The following is a 22775-nucleotide window of genomic DNA, read 5'->3' as shown; positions in this document are numbered from 1 at the left end:
CCGTCACATGACCCGTGGAGCCTGCGGCTGAGCGCTATGGAGGAATATGCCCGGGAGCCCTGGTAACCGGGGAGGGCGGAGGGACTGGCTGGGGTTCCCCGCCCTGGCCTCACGGGGAGGGGTTGGCCGTGGCCGGTGCTAACCGGCGTTCGCTTCTCCGGGGCTCTGGGCGGGGCGAGGTTAATGCCAGGCCCCCTCTGTGGCGGGAGGGGCGGCCCTCGTGCTAATGCACCGGCTGCCTGGCTAAGTAATTCAGTGGCACGTTTGTATCTCGCCCTGCCCTCCAAGGATTCAGGCCGACATGAATGGGGAGGGGTTATCGGCCAGCCTTCCCAACCTGCAGCCTTCCCCAACCTGGTGCCCCCCAGATGCGTTGGACTACAGCTCCCAGCGTCCCTTCAGCTAGCATGCTGGCAGTTGTGGTCCGAAAATCTGGAGGGCGCCAGGTTGGGGAAGGCTGGTTTATCCCATTTTATCACTGCCACGGCAACCCTGTGGGGTAGGGTAAGGTCGGTTGAGGGGGAGCAACTGGCCCCAAGTCTGACCGTTGAGCTTGGTGGCTGAAACAGGATTTGAACCTGGGTCTCTCCAGTCTAAGTCTGATGGTTGCTGCTATGCCACGCTGGCTTTTTTCAACCTTGCCCTTCTCTCCCCCTCCCCTAAGGAAAAACAAACAAAACAGGAGTAGAATGGCTTTGTATGGCTGCAGTCCTATGTCTACTTGTTGTTGTTGTTCAGTCGTTCAGTCGTGTCCGACTCCTCGTGACCCCATGGACCATAGCACGCCAGGCCTTCCTGTCCTGCGCTCTCTCCCGGAGCGTGCTCAAGTTCATATTCATTGCATCCGTGATGCTATCTAGCCATCTCATCCTCTGCCGTCCCCTTCTCCTTTTGCCTTCAGTCTTTCCCAGCATCAGGGTCTTTTCCAGGGAGTTTTCTCTTCGCATTAGGTGGCCAAAATATTGGAGCTTCAGCTTCAGTATCTGTCCTTCCAATGAGCACTCAGGGTTGATTTCCTTTAGGATGGACTGATTTGACCTCCTCGCAGTCCAGGGGACTCGTAAGAGTCTTCTCCAGCACCACAGTTCGAAAGCATCAATTCTTCGGCGCTCAGCCTTCCTTATAGTCCAGCTCTCACAGCCATACATTACTACTGGGAAAACCATAGCTTTGATTAGACGGACCTTTGTCGGCAAGGTGATGTCTCTGCTTCTTACTATGCTGTCTAGGTTTGCCATAGCTTTCCTCCCAAGGAGCAAGCGTCTTTTAATTTCATAGCTACAGTCACCGTCTGTGGTGATCTTGGAGCCCAAGAAAGTAAAATCTGTCACTGCTTCCATTTCTTCCCCTTCTATATGCCAGGAAGTGATGGGGCCAGATGCCATGATCTTAGTTTTTTTAATGTTGAGTTTCAAACCAGCTTTTGCACTCTCCTCTTTCACTCTCAACAAGAGGCTCTTGAGATCCTCTTCGCTTTCTGCCATTAGGGTGGTATCGTCCGCATATCGGAGGTTGTTGATAATTCTCCCAGCAATCTTAATTCCGACCTCTGATTCATCCAACCCGGCATTTCTCATGATGTACTCTGCATATAAGTTAAATAAGCAGGGCGACAATATGCAGCCTTGTCGTACTCCTTTCCCAATTTTGAACCAATCGGTTGTTCCAGCTCTGGTTCTTACTGTTGCTTCTTGACCCTCGTACAGGTTTCTCAGGAGACAGGTAAGGTGGTCTGGTACTCCCATCACTTTAAGAATTTGCCAGAGTTTGTTGTGATCCACACAATCAAAGGCTTTAGCATAGTCAATGAAGCAGAAATAGACGTTTTTCTGGATTTCTCTTGCTTTCTCCATGATGCAGCGAATGTTGGCGATTTGATCTCTAGTTCCTCTGCCTCTTCGAAACCCAGCTTGTACTTCCGGTAGTTCTCGGTTCGCATACTGCTGAAGCCTAGCTTGTAGGATTTTGAGCATCACCTTGCTGGCATGTGAAATGAGCGCAATTGTGCGGTAGTTTGAACACTCTTTGGCATTGCCCTTCTTTGGAATTGGAATGTAAACTGACCTTTTCCAGTCTTGTGGCCACTGTTGAGTGTTCCAGATTTGTTGGCATATTGAATGCAGCACTTTAACAGCATCATCTTTTAGGATTTTAAATAGCTCAGCTGGAAGACTGTCATCTCTGCTAGCTTTGTTGTTACTAATGCTTCCTAAGGCCCACTTGACTTCACTCTCTAGGATGTCCGGCTCAAGTTCAGTGACCGCACTATCATGGCTATCAGGGACATTCAGATCTTTCCTGTATAGTTCTTCTGTGTATTCTTGCCACCTCTTCTTAATCTCATCTGCTTCTGTTAGGTCCCTGCCTTCTTTGTCCTTTATCATGCCCGTCTTTGCACAAAACGTTCCCTTGAGATCTCCAATTTTCTTGAAGAGATCTCTAGTCTTTCCCATTCTGTTGTTTTCCTCGATTTCTTTGCATTGTTCATTTAAGAAGGCCTTCTTGTCTCTCCTTGCTATTCTCTGGAACTCTGCATTCAGTTGGATATATCTTCCCCTTTCTCCCTTGCTTTTCACTGCCCTTCTTTCGTGAGCTACTTGTAAAGCCTCATCAGACAGCCACTTTGCTTTCTTGCATTTCTTTTTCTTTGGGATGGATTTCGTTGCTGCCTCCTGAACAATGTTACGGACCTCCATCCATAGTTCCTCAGGCACTCTGTCTATCAGGTCTAATCCCTGAAATCTATTCGTCACCTCCACTGTATATTCATAAGGGATATGATTTAGGTCATACCTGAACGGTTTAGTGGTTTTCCCTATGTTCTTCAATTTAAGCTGAAATTTTGCAAGAAGCAGCTCATGATCTGAGCCACAGTCAGCTCCAGGTCTTGTTTTTACTGACTGTATGGAGCTTCTCCATCTTTGGCTGCAAAGTACATAATCAATCTGATTTCGATATTGACCATCTGGTGATCTCCATGTGTAGAGTCGCCTCTTGTGCTGTTAGAAAAGAGTGTTTGCTATGATCAGCATGTTCTCTTGGCAAAACTCTATTAGCTTTTGTCCTGCTTCGTTTTGTACACCAAGGCCATGCCTGCCTGTTATCCCGGTGATTTCTTGACTTCCTACTTTAGCATTCCAATCCCCTATGATGAAAAGGACATCTTTTTTTGGTGTTAGTTCTAGAAGGTGTTGTAGGTCTTCATAGAACCGATCAACCTCAGCTTCTTCGGCCTCAGTGGTTGGGGCATAGACTTGAATTACTGTGATGTTGAATGGTTTGCCTTGGATTCGTACTGAGATCATTCTATCATTTTTAAGATTGTACCCCAGTACTTTTTAGTAAGATTGTACCCCTGTACCCCAGTACTGCTTTTCCCACCCTTTTGTTGACTATGAGTGCTACTCCATTTCTTCTAAGGGATTCTTGCCCACAATAGTAGATATGATGGTCACCTGAATTAAATTCGCCCATGCCTGTCCGTTTGAGTTCGCTGATTCCCAAGATGTTGATGTTCAATCTTGCCATCTCATGTTTGACCACCTCCAGCTTACCTTGATTCATTGATCTGACATTCCAGGTTCCTAAACAATATTGTTCTTTACAGCATCGGATTTTCTTTTCACCACCAGACACATCCACAGCTGAGTGTCCTTTCGGCTTTGGCCCAGCCGCTTCACTCTTTCTGGCACTACTTGGAAATACCCTCTGCTCTTCCCCAGTAGCATATTGGACACCTTCCGACCTGAGGGGCTCATCTTCCGGCGTCATATCTTTTAGCCTTGTGATACGTTCCATGGCGTTTTCTTGGCAAGAATACTGGAGTGGGTTGCCATTTCCTTCTCCAGTGGACCACATTTTGTCAGAACTCTCTGCCATGACCTGTCCGTCTTGGGTGGCCCTGCACGGCATAGCTTATGGCTTCACTGAGTTACGCAAGCCCCTTCGCCACAACAAGGCAGTGATCCATGAAGGGTGTAAACCCCATTGTGCTCAGTGGGACTTACTTCTGAGTAGACATGTATAGGGTTCCACTGTAGGAGGCCCAACAGAAAAGTACAAAGAAGCAAGCAAGTTTTGAATTTAACAGAGCTCCTCATCAACAATGCTGAGAGATAATAAACTGACATGAGATTCCCCCTGTGAGCTTTGTGGCTGAGTGAGTGGGTATTTTGCGCCCAGAACTACTTAACCCAAGTGCATCCCATTTCCTGCACATCTGGCTTTCTGCTGTCTCCATGCACTGAATCTTCTGCTTAATTGTTTGAGCCTTTTTGAGCGTCTTTAGCCTGGAGTTTGTAAACCTCCATCTCCATGCAAACTCTCATTCAGGAGCTTGCTGGTCAGCTCCTGATTGAGATAGTTGCTGGATGTCTTCATGGCCATAGTTTTCGCTATGTCAGAACACCTAGTTCCCTTCAGTCAGAGTGGCTCACACCACACTTTATGTGGCAGTTGTAACACTGGTGTTTCCTCCAGCAAATACATGAAGCCCCTTCAGTGCTTGTGTGCATATGTTGGGGAGCTATATGTGCAACACCAATATACCCATAGAGAATGCAATTTCTTTTAAGTGTGGAGCTGCTTCTAGTGTCTGTGCAGTTTGTAAAGAAAAAAATGATTTGACTGACTATTTCAAATATGTTCTCATCACCTGCTTACCTGATCCTCACTGTATTCTGGTTGCCGGGGTTTGTGTGTGGCATTATTATTATTATTATTATTATTTTAAGATTTATTTATTTATTTTCATGTAAACAATACTTCTCACAAGCAAAGAAGCAAAATAAAATCCTTTCAAACCCTCCTCCATCCTCCTTGAAATCAAATTGCAAAGATACATTTAAACAGTAGAAAAAAATAGATCAGAGTTGCATCAAAGATGGTAAGTGTGCTTCCCCCAAAGGAAGTCTGGAGGATGGCAGCAAGGGGGAGGAAGCTTTTCAGTGGTCATTCCCAACTGTGGAACAGTCTCCCCAGTGAGGCCCGCCTGTCACCAACCTTGTCATCTTTAAAGTGCCAGGTCAAGACTTTACTCTCAGGCATTTGGAGGCATATGATGGGATTTTTATGCATCAGTTGTTTTGGTTGTGGTGTACTGATGTTTAGTTTTCTTACGTTTTAGTATTTTTAGTAGAAATTATTTTTTGCTATTATAGGTTTTGTATGTTTTAATAATTTTGTTGCAAGTCATCTTGGGTCTTTTTAAAGTGAGGTAACTAAAAATGTAACAAAAAACTCTTATTTAGATTTATTGAATTGTATTTATTGGCCGTAGGATAGACTAGCCATACTTAGCCTGGTGGCCTCCAGACATTGAACTACAATTCCCACCATTTCCAGCCAGCTAGCTTGGCTCAGTGGAAGTTGTAATCGCAACACATCTGGAGGTCACTAGTTTGGAGAAAGCTGAGATAGACCATGCTGGCATATTCCAAGAATGGGAACCAAACCATTAAAAGTTCAGGGGCATGGATTACCGTATCTCTGAAGTAATTACGTTTTTTCCCTAAGATCTCTTAAGGCCCTTTTTGACACAACACCTCTCCCCCCTGCCCCCATATTACTGGTGAGCCTGTTCTTGGCTCACCATTTCCAGGGATTTCTGCAGGAGCAACCGGCACTAACTTCCCTTCTCTATCCGTCTGGCAGCCCGTGGAGGATTGTGGATGACTGCGGTGGCGCCTTCACCATGGGGATGATTGGCGGGGGCGTCTTCCAGGCTGTCAAGGGCTTCCGCAATGCTCCAGTGGTGAGTCCCAACACTTCTCTCCCCTTCTCTTTCCTTTGAGCTGTAAGTGACTGGATGTGTGGTGGGTGGACTGCAGAAGAACCCTAGTTCAGATTGGCTCCTGTTAATGGATCCATCCTAAAATTGTTCCATACTTATGTCCCTTCCCTTTCGCTGTCCATTGTGTTGTAACCGTGGGGGCAGGGCTTGTCTTTAATTTGTATGTATTGTGCAACATTTTGTTTTGCAAATGCTTTAGAAATAATAAAAGTAGTTGTGAAGGTGCTAGTGCATATAGGGGGCCTTGAAGGAATTTTACCTTAAGTTAGGGTAGTCAATGATACTGGGGATTTTTTACTTTTTCTGTAGCTTTTGCCTGTGGGCTTGCTCACTTGAGATGGAGGGTGATCTAATTGCAACATTTCTGATTGTCAGTGGGGGCCAGACATTAGGTAAGAAAAGATATGGGCAGGAGGCAGGATTCCACAAAAGTGGCCGCTATATTTGTAGTTCTGGCAACTACCAGCATTTTCCAGAGCTGGGCTCTGGACTCTGAGTGGAACACCTTCCTTCCCAGCCAGCTCCAAGCTTATCCCTGCTTGGAGGGATAACTTTAACTTTGAGCGGGGGGCAGGAGAAACACAGGAGATCCAGTCACTGATTTCCTAATGTCTCATCTAGTTTGGCCCTAAGCGTGCTCTTCTTGGACCATGTTTTATATCCCAGATTCATATGTTGGGGAAAGAGAAACTTTAAATCAGGGGTGGGCAACTTGTGGCCTGCTACTCCCACCATTCTTCACCATTGGCTATGCTGGCTAGGGCTGATGAGAGTTGTAAGCCAAAACATCTGGACGGCCACAAGTTGCTAACCCCTACTTTAAATACACAGCTAATTGCAGAAATCTGCATCTCAACAGGACTAGTGTCAAAAGGCTCATGGTATGGGTTTCAGGACTCACCATAACTACTTCAGTCGTCCTGCAAAACCGTAGATGATCCTTGCTAACACTAGCATCTTTCCACTGCCCTTTGCTTGCTGCATGGGGTAGGGGATATTTATTCATTTTTTACTTATTTACAGCATTTGTATGCCACTCATAAACAATCATAAAAACAATTTAGATACAAAACAGAACATAAAGCTCTAAAATCAAAATCAACACAAAATACAAGAAGTAAAATTTGCAGCAATTCCAAAAGAAAAACACTGGCTTTAAAACTGAGAGGCCTGAATTACTTTAATAGGCCTGCATAAAATGTCTTCACCTGGTGCTGAAAAGACTGCAGGGATGGCACCAGGTGAGCCTCTCTGGGAAGGCTGTTTCATAACTTGGATGCCACTGCTGAAGATGCCTTCTCCCTGGTAGTTACCTGTTCCAATTCATTTGGCAGGGGCACTTAGCATAGGATAGCCATTCCTGGCATGAAACACAGGAAAGGGGAACCTGGGGTAAAGGGGGAAATTATTGCACTGGGCAGCTGAAACTGAGATCAGGTGGTTTTGGTGGAAAACTGGCAGAGACACTCTAAGCCTATCTACCTTCCATGGATTGCTGTGGTTTCTGGCTCCCCAGTAGTGTGTATGTGTGTGGGAGGGGTGTCACAGGGCTTGGAGATCATGATACTGTTGTGTTGGGCTGTCTTGGCTCTCTTCTGTTTCTTCTCTTTGCAACCTTCTGTATCCTAAACTGGGAGTTCTTCAGGATGAGGTTTTCTCCCTCCATCTGCAGTGATTTGACTTTCTGAATGCCCCTGTCTGAGTAGAGGAGCCTGTGGTTTCTTCTTGTCTAGGGTGTCAGACATCGGTTCAAAGGCAGCATGAATGCGATCAGAGTCAGAGCGCCACAGATTGGAGGTAAGAGAAAGGTCCTGGCTCTTGAGCGGGGTGTGTGTGTGTGTGTGTGTGTGTGTGTGTGTGTGTATCCATAGATGGATCACATTGTGGGGTGAGGGAGTTGGGAATTCGTTTCATTTTCAAGGAGAGCCAGAGTTGTGGTTAAAGTGTTGAATGAGGACTAGGAAGACCAAGTTCAAGTCCCCTCTCTGCCTTGGAAACTCACTGGGTGACACTGGACCAGTCTCTTATCTTTCAGCCTAACTTACTCAGGGTAAAATTTCTCCCCCTAACGCAGCCACGTTCTTTGCCAACGGGTTTCAGATTCTGCCCTGTATCAATCCAGTTCAGCCTGTGCACAGAATAAATTGATACGATATAAACCAAGGAGTTGGGTTTGCTTGGAGCAGAATGTTAAAAGCTCTTTTGGTGCCAATTATGAACAGCTCTGTGTTCAGCTGGTGACTGCGAATGCTCTCCCTCATTCTCCACACAGGCAGCTTTGCAGTGTGGGGCGGGCTGTTCTCCACCATTGACTGCGGCCTGGTGAAGATGCGGGGCAAGGAGGATCCTTGGAACTCCATCACCAGTGGGGCACTCACTGGGGCTGTGCTAGCGTCACGCAGTAAGTGGTAGTCCTTCACCTTGCAAAACATAGCATCGCTGCCCTTTCACTTCATCTTCTGTGGCCGAATGCTGAACCAGGGGTTTGTAACTGGCTGTTTTTCCCCCTTAGGTGGTCCATTAGCCATGGTAGGCTCAGCTATGATGGGAGGCATCTTGCTTGCCCTAATAGAAGGCGTTGGGATTTTGCTGACCAGGTACACAGCCCAGCAGTTCCAGAATCGTAAGTTCTAATGTCAGGTCTTGGGGTGCCCGCAAGGCAGAAGGCCAGGGCACCGAGAATTCTCCTAGAACAGGGGTGGGGAAACAGTAGGCTTGGGCCAAATCCAGCCCTTTTGGGGTCCCAATCCATCCCTACAGGGCTCCCCAGATGGTCACGGCCCCTTTCCCCAACCACTGATAGTTTAGTGTTTTCTTGACTTCTTTGCAGTTCTTACTCTAAAAGGTTGAAATGCCTCTCCTTAAGTAAGAGCTTTAAGCTACAATATGCTGGTATTTTTGGCCCTACTTGTTTTGTCTTTGGACCCACCCACCACTGGAATGCGGCCCCCGAGAGCTTCTCCAGAATTGAGTTCGACTCTCGGGCTGAAAGAGGTTCCCCACCCTGTCCAAGAAGGATGCATTTGGAGGGCTTCTTTGCTGGGCAGGCACACTGACACAGAGCTTCTTATCCGCCCCTGTTGTCTGCTTATGGCTCAGTGGTAGTGAGGATTATGCGGACTGATCCCTTTGTGGTGGGTGGGAATTGGTGGGATCCTGCTTTGGGGCTGGCAGGGGGAGCGGGGGTCCTACCTTTCCAGTCTTGTCTTCTTAAAAGGATGTTCCCAGGATTCCATTGCATTCTGCCACAGCTTTCCCCAACCTGGTGCCCCCCAGATGTGTTGGACTACAACTCCCATCAGCCTCAGTCAACATAGCCAATTATCGGGGTGATGGGAATTGTAGGCCAAAACATCTGGAGCACACCAGGTTGGGGAAGGCTGTTCTAGCATCACAATCATACACAAGTCTCCCCCTGGTTTCCATACACATTAAGGGGTGGACCAAGTTCTCAATAGCTTGCACTGAGTTCTGTAGGGCAAAATAAATAAGATTAAGTTGGGAACCCACCAGGGATAAAGCAAAGCCTGATGAGCTTCCCAGATTCTCTTTTATCAGGGGCAGAGAGCACCTCTAACTCAACTCCTGCCTCTGCACCCCTTTAATTTTTCCCTTGCAAGTTTGTGGCTGCCATTCTGTCATACAGAGGAACATAAAAGGCCACCTTTGGTGACAGACAGTGTTGCTGTGAGGCAAACCCTGCCTCCAGCCTTTACAGTGAGGTTGGTGCTATAATGGGCATGGGTGCTTGTCATTCCTCACCCCCACTGCAAAATCAAGACCTTCCACACCCACCACTTGTTTCGTAGCCTTGGGCATTTTGCTAGTGGTTCTATAAATGCATGTAGAAGTTGCACTCCCTTCCCACAACGTCTGGCACCCACCCCTTCTTTTTTTTTTACAGGTTTGCATTTCAACCTGTTCTGAATTTTCTTGCAACAAAAGTTGGGATTTTTCACTTTATTTAATGAGTCACCCTCACCGAAACCCACATCTCTCCTCCTGGCAGCATGCTCCGCTGTTTTCCATCCTCCAAAAGAGGTGTACTCAACTGCTCAAGCCCCATAAGTGATTGCACCCCCATCTTCAGCTTGTCACTAACTGTTCATTCTTCTTTACTTGTTAGCCAACCCCTTTGGAGAAGATCCCAGTCAGCTGCCTCCCAAGGATGGCTCACCACCTCCAGGATACCCAAGCTATGGACACTATCAGTGAAGCCCTTTGGGCCCAGGGATCCTTCTGTTTTTGCAGGGATGGGGCAGGAATTTCCCCTTGAAGCTACTCAATACCATCACCCAACAGCACAAACAAACAGCATGCAAGGGATTTGATTCCTCGAATTTTCGTAAATGGGTGGGTGGGCTGTAATATCTACCTCTCTGTGGGGGGCTTCGGGTCGTGGAATGATGTGCCCCAGAATTAGTTCTACATGATCTGGGGAAGCCAGAGCCTACCCAGGGTGAACGATTCCAGATCCTCGGATGACATTTCTCAGCATGTAGGTTCTCGGGGTGTGGTGGTGATGAATTGACTGTGATAAAAGACTTCAGAAGGGCTGTTTTCCTGGCTTTCTGGTTTGGTGGTGGTGGTGGTGGGGTTTCCTCCTGCTTTCTCTGTTATGTTGGAGAGTCCCTCCCTGGTTAGCATGCAAAAATCGGTAGGCAAAGCAGTCTGTCCCTTGCTTTCACAGGCCTTGTATGTTAGGTAAGGAGGTGCGATTGTAGCCAGCAGAAGCTATGCCAGTGTAGCAAGAAGCACAGAAATGTGTCCCTGAGATGGGGATATCTGGTGATCTGTATCTTTTTGCCCTAAGCCAGACCTTCATGGTTCTTGAACTACTAAGCCAAATACAGCCCTGCAGGCCACAGTAATAACATGATTGGTGGGCAGCATTTGTCTTGGAGGGTCACAGGTTGTGCAGGCCTGCCCTGGAGCCAAGGTTTATCCTGATAATGTGGCACACCTACCTCCAGCATCTTTAAAGTTTCTTACCAAGGCAGGTTGGAGGGGCAGAGAGAGTGAGTTATGGAGCCTCTTGTCCACGTGCAGTTTCCACCCAGCATCCTGTGGGTGCAGAATGATCGGAAGTTCATCCAGGTTGATGTCACCTACCACATGTAAGCTAAACTGCCTCTGATCCTCAAAGAGAACTTTGGTTGCACTTTTATGTGCTTAGGATGCTGGGTCCCAGTGGGCTATCTGCCCCCGTTGTTAGTACAAAAGCCTATTAACCTGGGATTTGTTTTAAAAAAAAATCCTACTTTTCTTTTAAAGTGCATTTGCTGTGATGCTTATTAGAATGGGGTGCTGACCTGCTTCATAGAGCTGGGCCCGATACAGCCTACTTTCCAGACTACAAATCCCCTGATCTTTGGGTTACTTGTATTTTAAGATCTTTTAAAAGAAAGATTGTATGTATTATGTGTTGCAGGTGTAAATACAAACTGGCTATTTGGCTTCTGTCCTGGACAGTTTAGATGTCTGCCAAAGCAGCTGGGTGGGGTGGGAGAGTGCGAGCAGATGCGTGCCTCGTATGAGGAGGCATTGCTGGATGGACAGAAGGGCTTGAGCTGACATGCTGCTAATGAAGCGGAATAGACTTGAGCCTTTCCTCCGATAAAAGTGGCAGGTCTTTGATTCCATTTCCCAGCTACCCACAAGAGCAGCAGCTCCCTTTGAAAAGGCATCCAAGCCCAAGCCTGGGTCACTAGATCTTCCCCATAGCAGTCATTTGAGCATTGTGGCTTTCTCCATGTCCTTTGCCTGCTGCATCATCCTCCCTGAGTGTGGGAGCAAGCACTCATAGCAAAGCCCTTGCCCATGATTAGATATCTGCCTTGGCCACTTGGGAGATGGGCTTCAAGCTTCAGTGCCTGGGATGGATCTGGAAAGGAAACCAACACAAGTTGTCAAATTGAGATTGGAGTAGGCCTCATCCAGCTGTCCACGAGAGCTGCTTAATAAAACAGAGCACAGGCCTGTAAAGTGGGGTAGGCAGCTGGGAGGCAGTAAACGAGGCAGTGTACATATTTGCCTAACATGGGCTTCACCTGGGGGGCAGGGTGAGGGGATGTGAGGGGCTATAGTACCTTGGTAGTTTTGACACGATTTCCTTGGGAGCACATCCAGCCTGAATTGTCTGGCAACGCTTTGCACTCCTCGTCGGCCAGGCAGGGCTCCATGTCGCACCACCACTTCCCTGTTACGATGGAGGCTGCAGAGAAGAGATAAGCATCTGTCTCTGCTGCTGCTTGTTTTTTTGGCTATTCACTGCCTTCTTTAGCTTGCCCCACGTGGGGAATCAAATGGTTTAGGCGCTTCACTAGGTTTCTGGAGCGTGGGGGTTCATGTTTCATTTGGTCTCAAAGTGGATAGCCTCTGCAGTCCATCCAGACCCTTTGGGATGGGGGACGTTATAGGCCAGGAGCAGGTGCAAGGACCCTGAACTTCTTCCTGGGCCACAGGCTGTACAATCTGATGCCATGTGTGAACCAGGCTATTTTAAAGTAAGATTTGTATCCTGCTCTTTCCTAAAGACTTGAGGCCGATTAGAGTATAAAAATAGCATGCCTTAAGCATACCATTAAAGCAAATACTGGCTTTCAGTAGCCATCCCTTATTCCCTTGCATCTTGCCCAAGGGACTCTCTACAAAGTTCAGTTTCTCTTACTGCCCCTGTATCCTCATCTCTCATAAAATGACCTGTAGTTTCAACCTCTTTAATCTTCCTTCCCTGCATTCTCTTGCTTGATTATCTTTACCCCCACCAGCATCCTGATCTGTCCCTCTAAAAGGAAATGGGCACCTTCACACTTCTTCAGTATTCTCATCCCCTCTCCAATATCTCCTCCATTCTCTTCCCTCCCCAGGTGTCTTGGTTCCTGGCTCTTCCTTGATCCTCTTGGATTTCCCTCTTTCCTGGGGGGTTGCAAGGAGGTGGCCTGAGCTCCCACCACTTACTGTCTACGCAAGAAGGTTTGCCGCGGGTTGTCCCAGCTACTTTCCCTGGGAGGCAGGAACACTGGATGGTTTGGGACCGCTCTTCAATGTGGTTGCGGTTGCAGCAGCGGCGGACAGCAATCACCTTGCAAGTGCCTCCACCTTGGGTGGGGAGCAAGTAGAGAGGAGAGGCTGGAGAGGAGGAAGCCATCGAGACCCCCTTTTTCTTTTGGAACCCAGCATCAAGGTTCTGCGTGCTCCACTTTTGTCAGCTACTTCTAAGGTCTGCGAGAGCAACATTTCTGGCCCCAGCGCCGCAATGGCACCTTCTGGTCCTCCCCCATGCTCTGTCTCCCTCATTGGCAGGTGGCCACTACAAGCAAACTGTAGCATCTTTCCCCACCACATCTGAGCATCGGCTGCCTGAGATCTGTTCCCAATACTGTATTTTGTGTGTACTCCCATTTGTGTGGTGTTTCAGTGTAAGCAGTCCTGCCCTGTGGGACCCCCAAGGAAAGGCTTGCTTTTATTCTGACAACTGCTTGCTCCTCTGAAGGAAGGCCTTGCTCACACTTTGAGAACAGAGGACCTACAAGAAGTATATAGGAGTTTACATAGGACTGTTGGAAGCCGCTATATGAGTCAGACCCTTGGTCCATATAGCCTAGTACTGTTGACACTGGCTGGCAGAAATGGCTCTCCAGTGTTGCAGGCATAATTCTTTCCTAGCCCTGCCTGGAGATGCTGAGGATTGAACTCGGGACCTTTTGCATGCAAAACAGGTGCTGTTACCACTGAGGGGTGTGTGTGTGTGTGCGCGTGCGTGTATATATATATATATATGTGTGTGTATGTATGTTATAATTATCTGTACTGGAACTGCCCAGTAAGCAAAGCACAGTGGTGTCAAACAGCAAATGTATGGCCTGCCCTTTCCTAGTAATGTGGCTGGACTTCAGCTTAGGTCAGCTTAATGAGGTACGTTTTGCTTGTGTGCTCAAAACCCTTTCCATAGAAGAGAAGCAACTTACTGATCACTGGGATTTGATCCAGTGCAGTCTGGTACCAGTACTGATCATGATGGTGCTGTTGCGTGTGAATGGGGAACTCCTGAGCACCGATGCCTTGACACAGAAGGGTGGCACAAATTAAGATTAGTGCTGCAGAATGGCACATTGTGGTATGTCTGTAGAGGGGAGCAAGAAGGGGTGGGAAGAGAGAGATGGGGATAAAATCCTGTTAATTTACCTCCTAGTGCTCATTCATCCTCTACAAAAAAAAAAGAGCTGCTCCACTGGGGAGAAAGATCTCATAGGTGATGCTAATGTTGGTTACTAGTTCCCAGTCCCTTATGTGTACAAAACTCTGAAACAGCTTTGTCAGTAAACTGAAAAAGGACTAGCCTGTGATATGCCCCTGCACCCCAAACTAAGCTTATGACTACCCTATATCATATATTTTAACGACTGGGAGACCATCCCCTTCAAGATAAACAATTCTCTCAAATCAAAACTTTCATTTTTGAGCAATGCATGTTAAAGCATGGCGATCCCAGATGAGAATTGCAAATAAAGAAATGGAGGTGTGAATCCCATAATAAGTTCTGTGCCACCTTAAATGATAGACCCACATGTCCAGGAGAGAGTCCTGTACAAGATAGCATTGTGTCATGTCTGGCCCAAAGCTTTAAAAGTGTGCAGGACACTGTTAAGCATGCTGTCCCATGCCAATTATGCTGCCAAATAGGTAGAAAATAAGGAACTGGGGCTCTCCATCCCATAACAAGCTTTGGGCCACTCCAAACCATACACGCCCGAGTGCTGTTTGGTAGAGGAAACCCCTTATAGGGTGCATAGCTCTGGTTCCTTGTTTTGTACCTATTTTTGCTATTAGTGATATGGTGGGCTGTACCTAGAAAAGGTTTTGAGCTGGACATGACTCGATGCCAGTTGGAAGAGGACACTTTCCTGGATGTGTCAGTATCATGTAGTCTTGAGCTAATTTGCTGTGAGCAGAGGAGTTTTTAATGCAAGGGGCCATTCCAACATGCCATTTCCTCCACTTGCATTTGGAAGTGGTAAAGCCCCTTCTGGACTGTATTAAGTGGTCATTCTGAAAGTCTGAATTAGCTCCCTAAAAGCTTGGCTGACAGGTCTCCGTGTCTTGGGCTCTAGGGAAACATGACCACACAGACATGAGACGCTTGCTTAGATGCCTAAAAACAAAATCCTTTCCAGAGTACACTGGTGTTGGAGGTTTATGAACATGGCAGTACTTTTATTTTCTGTCCCCATCCTCACAGGAATGAATGAATATGTACGCATGTGAAGGAAGATCTCACATTTCCCCTGATAACTCCATATGCCCCATCAGAAAAGACAAACCCGATTTTGATAACTCAGAGGGCCCATGTGAATTCCTACCTGGATAGCATGTCTATGTAGGGACAAATAGATCACTTGTGCACCATTGTAAGTGCACGCACACGTGTATTATGGGAAGTAGTTGGTGGCTTTCTGCCATTTGTCTGTGCAGTAAAAAAACAACCCACATATGCAAAACTCATCACATGAGATAGTGTATGCTTGAGTTTCTTACACAAATGCTTCCCCCGCTTTTAAAAATTTTTTTAAGGAAACCAGTCCAGGACTCATTGCTCTCCAGCAGATTTCAGGTCTGTCCTGGAAGTACATGAGAGGGGAGAGTAATGCAGCCTGAGACATTCCCAGGGTGTGGTCCACCAATCTCCCATTCCTTAGAGGCTTCCCACACAGCAAGGGAATGGGGATGTTGTGACTCCCTTGGCACCCATGGGGCAGATGCAGCAAGGTTAATGCTCCAATCATTGCCCAGGATTTTTGCAGCAGACCACAGAGGGGGTACTTAGCCCCTTGTTTTCAACTGTTGGGATGCTGCCAAATGCAAATCAACCTTACTAAGAGGGATTGTTGCCAAACATCCTTGTTTTTTACCCTTTAGCTGCCCCCACTAAGAAGACAAGACTAGACAATGCTTCCTTGGTCTTTTCTGCTCTGATAGTGAGCAATAGAGTATTTTGCACTAGTACTTTGCCGCTATGAATACAGCCTCTACTATTTGTAATATTCACACTTCTCTGATTCGTAATACACTTATGTTCTAAATCAAGAATGCAGGCTTTCGACTATAGATTAAGTAGTTCTACATCTTCAAGCACAGATTTGTATTGTTTAAATTTTAAATTAGATCCCTCTTTTCCTTTTTTCTTATGACTTCATTGACTTATTTCCCCCCCTCCTATTTATGAATATATGTTTGGATTCTGTAACCTTTTCCTTTTAAATAGTAAAGGATAATTAAAGCAAATCTTAAGCAACTGTGCATGCTCAGGATCACTTGACACACATTAGTTGTTACTTAAGAGATCCTGAACTTTGCTTTGTAAATATTAAAAAACACATTGATGGATTATGGGGATTTGTGAAAAGAAAAGAAAATTAGACCATACAAAACTGCCTGATTACTGTAGAATGCAAAAGTTCCAGCAATTAGAGCAATTATATGTCTTTATTGTGCATAATCCAGTGTCCAACCATGTTCCATTACTTTCTGCAAGGAGCTGTGGGATAGCTATGCCTTGCATGTCAGGCAGAAAGAGGAATTGGTGCAATCAGCATGAGAATGAATCGGGAACAAACTAGTTACCATCAAAGTAAAATCATGCGCAATTTTGTGAGGAAAATGCATCCCGTTACTCTTACCTTTCCCCATCTGTTTTCCCCTCCTCCCACTCTACTGTTTCCCCTAAAGTCAAGACTTGCACTGTAAGCTCCTTGGACCAGGGATCTTTTTTTTTAAAATGATGTTACTCAGTAAAACATCATGGACGTAAATGGTGCTATAGAAATAATAGTTAGAAATGTTTTAAATACTTTATATTTTGCATTATCCCAGAGATCCATGATGTGCTTCCATATAGCTCTGTCCTCTCCTTTCATCAATGCCCAACAAGCCTGTGAAGTTCTGGTTAGGATTGTGCCCTCAGTCCTAACCAGAAACCTTTGTGCCTGTGCACTAGGGGTATCAGGTTTGATCCTGGTTCTTCATCCAACTCAATACCCTGTCCATCCACCACTCTGCATAGGATTGATACACCCCAAATGAAGATGGATGCAAGTACCAAAGAGTTGAGAGGGATAGAATAGGTGAAGAGATCGCTTACTAAAACATAAGCTTTCAGACTTTTGAGAGCTCCTTTAACGCTAGGTGTTGGGAGCAAAAGTAACCACACTATATGGCATTTTAGTTTTGAAAATTTTAATAATATAGAAAATGACTAGTACCTTCAGTAAGAGGTGCATATTTTTTATTTGCCTTCTGTTTCTGTTACCGAGATACTGACAGATGTCCTCTGGTGCCAAAGTCTTGAAAAACTGAAGTAGCTTCCCTTGGTCCCCTTCTGAGCCAGTTCCCCAACCTCTCAAACCCCCTATTTCTCATAGAGTGCAAAGAAGAGTCTTACCTGTGACCCTGTCCGTAGTGCTGAAGTTTTCTCACCTCTCTGTCCCAGCCATGGAGGGATTCCTCGAGTCCTGAAGCATCTTCCTCTTTGTTCTGACTGTCTGTTCCCTTACTCAGGGGAGGGTTTTGGTGGGAGGGCGGATGGAGAAGCACTGAGCACAAAGTCCTGGAACCAAAGTAACAGTTCTGGCAGCTTTGATCTGCCCTGATCACACCCCACCCCCACCCCTTATAATCTAGCAATTAAACTGCTCTCCCATCCACATTTGGGGATGGAACCAAACGTCCTGGCTCCTGGCCCTCCTTCTGTAACCCAGCAGATGTCTCAGTATTTGTGTGAGCTTTTGAATCTGCCTATTCTTCAGCTTCTGAGTTTGACTGATCTGGGTGTACAAGGGTGTGTGTGTGTTAGTTATCCAGACTGGCTCTCTTTGTGCTTTTCCCGTATACTCCGTGTCCAAACAGCCCTCCTAACACACCCACGCAAGGCCTCCTCCTACAGACTTGGCATCCCAGCCCCGCTCTCCCTGGGAGATGAGCCCAGGATAGAACTTTGCCAGTTTCTTTTTTCTTGCCTTCACTGTTTCTCACTTTGGGATGACGTGTTAAATGTTGGAGCCACAAAAGATTATATTTGGCAGGCAGGCAGGCAGGCAGGCAACCACAGATCTCTGTAGCTGTTTTAGTTTGATATCCCAAAGCATAAACTCTGCTAGAGTCTCCCAAGTTAAAAGAACCCATTGGAATACTCCGTGCTGACCAGAAAGGCATCTAATTTGTGCTTGCAGCCATTTTGCTGTGCCAGGGCCGGTGGCACACATTTTCAAGGTTACATTTGTTTTTCCTAGACAGTGCCGTACTTTGTGTGTCTACCCATGAGTAAGCAACAGCTTTCAGACATACAAGCCAAAGCTTAGTTCTATGCATGTCTACTCAGGAGTAAGCCACAGAAATGGGGTTCAGACATAAGCCACAGAAAGAGACTTTTAAAACACAAGCCTCTTGTGTTTCCACACCTTCTCCTTGCAGGACTGCTTTAAATACCTTGGGTTGGATCCAGATACCACTTGTAGAATGGAACTTCTCTGTCCCCTCCTCCTGCTGTAGCAGCCCTCATCCCACCAGCATGCCCTCCAAATCTGTCTCAGAGTGTCCACAGGAGCAGTTCTGGAGGGTGCAGTGGGAGAGGAGAGGATGCAGAAGTCCTGTTATGCAAGCACTGCCCTTGCACTGATAGAAAGGCAGATCCACCCCCTTGCTCTTTAAATGCCTTTTAAATTTAAAGAGCAGGTTATTTGAAGTTTAAATGCCTTTAAAGCTCCTATCTGAGTTTCCCTGCACTGGGCTGAAAAAGGCTGCCTTCAGAACTCAACAAGGAAATCCCAGCTCTTATCTCCAATCACTGATTGGAGATAAGAGTGGGGGTTTCTACACAGAGCTGAAGGGAGAAAGGGCGGGGCCTGCAAAAGAAGCTCATGGGCCAGAGCTTCCTCACTCACCTCTGTTCTAGGGCAATGAGGACAAGAAGCTTACCCTATGTTTTAAAATATAACATGACATACTCTTGATTTGTTCTGTATGAATGCACATGTGCAGGACTGCGATATGCCTATGCAGTTACATCATGGGACATATGAGTACAAAGCTGTAATTTCTAATATATCATTGCTCACATCTCTTAGTTTTCCCATCCTGTGCCCCAACGCCCAGTGCTGCCAAACATTCCTCTGTTTTGTTCCATCTCAGCCATGATCCCCCCCCAATGTGCCAGTCAGTGCCGTTCCCCCTTCCAGTGTGGGGTGGAGGTTGCAGAAGTTAGTGATGAAGGGAGATGAGCAACTGTGGATCCCCTTCCTTTAGTCTACCCAGGGCCAGCCCTATCATTAGGCAGAGCTGAGGGGTAGTGACCAGTGGCAAGGTTGGAGGACAGAGCTGTGTCTGCTGCTCCCAGGTGTGGTGGAGGTCATTTTACCATTATCAGTGTTGACATAAGATTCAACTGCCCATCTGGTCAACTTCTGCACATAGAATGCATGGTGGTAGTTTGTAACCTATTTCTGCATGAATTATTTTTTAAGGGGTATGGAGCCTGTCTTTTTGCTTCTGCTGTAAGTTGTCATTTCCACTGATGGCCACAATATAAATCATAATTGTCAGCAGAGGCCCTGGCATCAATTAAAAATGAGGGTGTGAGAGGATGAGTGTGTGAGTCCTCTTAGCTCAAATTGAGGTCTGCTCCTGACCCAACATTTCTGAAGTGAGAACAGTGAGAGAAAGGGGAGGGGCGATGCACCGTTTATAAACTAGGCCACAGCCGAATACACAAAGGCAGTTCATTTGCTTAATGAGGGCTTGTGAAGTGTGTGTCTCATGAAGAAAACAGGCTGATTGCTGAAAACCACAAACTCTTCCTGGTGTGGGAGCCAGAAATAGATAAGTGTCATGGCTTCAAAAAGCCCAGGGGAAGCTGGCTTGTCTTAGCCACAGTTGAATTTGCGCTCTGTTCTTTCAGCCCCTCAACCTGTTTTTGAATACATGACTTGAGGCAATAACAATGAATATTTCGCCTCTGAGCAGATAGGTAGAGGGCAGAATTTCACTGAATAACAACAGCCAGCCCCTGCCCATCTGGGATTAGAAGGTAAAACTGCCACCTCAAAAGTGCGGAAGTCTTGTCTTCTAATAACAGATGTATGAAGGCTGGTTACAGAAATGGCAGGCTATACATCAGGGGTGCAGAACTTCTTTCAGCCAGAGGGCCAAATTCCATTTCCCAGAAGCTCTCAGGGGCTGCATTCTAGTGGTGGGTGGGGCCAAAGGCAAAAGGGGTGGGGCCAAAAATACAAGCATATTTTATCTTAAAGCTGTTATTGCCAGTAACCAAGCCTTGGGAGAGGCATTTTAACCTTTTAGCATGGGTAAGAAATCACACTAAAGCTGGGAAGCCACCAAACGATAGGTGGTTGTAGTAATGCAGATTTCTGTACCTATAGAGATGTTCCCTGGTCAGGGACATGTCCAAGAAGGGAGGGAAAAAAGATTTTTGTTTGGGCTTGTTACAGCAGCGGAACAGCTCAGGTACACACGTGGAACACTCTTCCAGTGCAGCTGTTCTAGTGGCAAAGATACCCTGGAACAACAGCTAAAATGTGGCAGAGTTTTAGGTGGGAGGGGCTGACTCAGGGGAGGACCACACTTACTCCATATCCTTTACTTCTCCAGGCCACAACCCCGTCAATGGTGCAACTTTACACCAGTCCCAGAACTAGTGCAAGGAATTGTCCTCCAGTGAGGAGGTTTAGTTTTTTTTTTTTTAAATCACAGTATAAGAAGTGAGAGAAAGGAGAACATATTCAAATTAACATAGAAATTATGCAGAAATTAAAATCGCATACTGTGCCTGCTTACAACTGGTTGATGAATGTCAACTCAAACAATGTATTCAAGCTCTGATTTTGATGGACCTCTAGGGGGAAGAGGAGTTCCTTCGCTGTTGCATGTTAAGTTCCCCAAGTCAACCCTACGGCTGCCACTTTTCTTTCGGACAGGGCTGCTGTTGCTCTAATATCTGACAGGCAGATATGTAATAGGTGAAGCACACCTAGCATGGAGGTGGAGAAACGGGGAAAACATCACCAGTTGAACTACTATGCGTTGAGAAAGGTGTTAAAGGCCAGAGGGAACCCTGCCAGGCAGCTGGGGGGGAAGTGGGGCAACCCACAGCCACACTTTCAAAGTGAACTGAGGAGTTCGGTGGCTCTTTCCCACATGGGGATATTTATTTTTACTGAATGTTTATCCTGCTGTCCAGAGAATTATTGCCTCCCAAAGCAGCTCACACCCACCGAAAACAGAGACAGGCCCAGGACCTGCCATCAGGTTTATAAACTATCGCTGGTCCCTTTAAGGGCAGAAGCCTGTTCAGATGACAGACAGGCTGACCTGCAGCATCGGGGAAGCGTTGGAGATGGGTTGCTAGGCAACGAGGCCAGTATAAGGCAAGCGTACCGCCAAGCCCAAAGAGATATTTAAAAAGCTCCCCGCGCAGCCACCACTTCCGGTTCCGATTGGCATCCGCCATGCGTGAGCCAAGAAGGGCAGAAGTAGCTACGAGGAAAAGAATGTAAACCGCCCTTCCCCAGCTGCTGCCCTCCAGCCATGTTGTCCAGGGGATGCTGGAGGTTGTAGTCTAATACATCTGGAGGGCACCAGGTTGGGGAAGGCAACCTTTAAATAAAACAGGTTTGGGTCAAAGGGTCTTTTTCGTTGCAGTGTCTCCATAATGGGAAATGTTGCAACTGGGGGAATTCTGCCTATTATCGCACAGCTGTTAAAGGTATGAGAGCTTTTTATTTGGCCCGGATATCATTTTTCAATTCTATATAGCAATTTTTCTACGTTGCCTTTTGGGAAGGCTGGGAATAGAGATGTGATGTTTTCAGAGCACCAGGACAAGAGGGGGGCATGCCAGTTACATGCCTGTTCTTCTAGGGCTGGCGTCCCCAACATGGTGCTCATGGGGACCAATGCACCCATGGACATCTCTCTTGGTGTTGGCCAGGCTTCCTGCCCCTCCTGATTTTTATTTTATTTCCTTAAGATGTTATTTTTTTTTTAAAAAAAAAACCCTGCAAGGTTGGCATGCTTCAGAGCAAAGTCCAGCTCTCCAGCACCATCTTCATTTGGGTTCAACAGAGAGGCTTTGTGTTTTGGAGCTCAGCCCTCGCCTCTGCCTTGTACTTAGGCTCTTCGGAAAGTTACGCATCTTTTAGTCTCACTGGTTTGCTTTCTGGGAAATGTGTTTTCTGACTGGCCATGCCCACCATGGCAGCCATTTTATGGATGGCCAGATGGTGACTGTAGCCATGAAATTAAAAGACGCTTGCTCCTTGGGAGGAAAGCTATGGCAAACCTAGACAGCATAGTAAGAAGCAGAGACACCACCTTGCAGACAAAGATTTGTATAATCAAAGCTGTGGTTTTCCCAGTAGCAACGTATGGCTGTGAGAGCTGGACTGTAAGGAAGGCTGAGCGCCGAAGAATTGATGCTTTCGAACTGTGGTGCTGGAGAAGACTCTTACGAGTCCCCTGGACTGCAAGGAGGTCAAATCAGTCCATCCTCAAGGAAATCAACCCTGACTGCTCATTGGAAGGACAGATACTGAAGCTGAAGCTCAAATATTTTGGCCACCTAATGCGAAGAGAAAACTCTCTGGAAAAGACCCTGATGCTGGGAAAGACTGAAGGCAAAAGGAGAAGGGGACGGCAGAGGATGAGATGGCTAGATAGCATCACTGATGCAATGAATATGGACTTGAGCACGCTCCGGGAGAGAGCGCAGGACAGGAAGGCCTGGCGTGCTATGGTCCATGGGGTCACGAAGAGTCGGACACGACTGAACAACAACAAAAACACCCTGTGGCAGCCATTTTGTGAGAGCACACACAACACTCAAAAAATTCCAAATGTTCCTACTGACCCCAAAAGGTTAGGGACCCCTGCTCTAGGTATTAAAGTTTGAAACCTAGACGACAGGTGGACTTTT

The 22775-nt window shown here is 46.7% G+C and overlaps 2 protein-coding genes across 2 annotated transcripts; one reads left to right on the top strand and one right to left on the bottom strand.

Moving 5' to 3' along the window:
- The first annotated feature begins 14 nt into the window (after positions 1-14).
- TIMM17B (translocase of inner mitochondrial membrane 17B) lies at positions 15-10430 on the top strand. Its single transcript, XM_084836186.1, has 6 exons — positions 15-62; positions 5653-5752; positions 7525-7588; positions 8064-8192; positions 8304-8414; positions 9918-10430. The coding sequence occupies exons 1-6, from the start codon at positions 37-39 to the stop codon at positions 10004-10006; spliced, it is 519 nt and encodes a 172-aa protein (XP_084692312.1). The 5' UTR covers positions 15-36; the 3' UTR covers positions 10007-10430.
- A 178-nt stretch (positions 10431-10608) lies between these two features.
- LOC146353304 (chemokine-like protein TAFA-1) lies at positions 10609-21311 on the bottom strand. Its single transcript, XM_084829713.1, has 6 exons — positions 21239-21311; positions 17232-17382; positions 13762-13916; positions 12752-12892; positions 11881-12005; positions 10609-11675 (listed from the first exon to the last, which is right to left on the bottom strand). The coding sequence occupies exons 1-6, from the start codon at positions 21309-21311 to the stop codon at positions 11658-11660; spliced, it is 663 nt and encodes a 220-aa protein (XP_084685839.1). The 3' UTR covers positions 10609-11657.
- Between the last annotated feature and the right edge of the window lie 1464 nt (positions 21312-22775).

Source organism: Heloderma suspectum, chromosome 2, assembly GCF_057233095.1.
Source record: "Heloderma suspectum isolate Gila_16-S chromosome 2, 16-S_ref, whole genome shotgun sequence".
In the NCBI taxonomy this organism is placed as follows: domain Eukaryota; kingdom Metazoa; phylum Chordata; class Lepidosauria; order Squamata; family Helodermatidae; genus Heloderma; species Heloderma suspectum.
The sequence above is the reverse complement of the archived record's forward strand: the minus strand, read 5'-3'. Positions and strand labels throughout refer to the sequence as shown.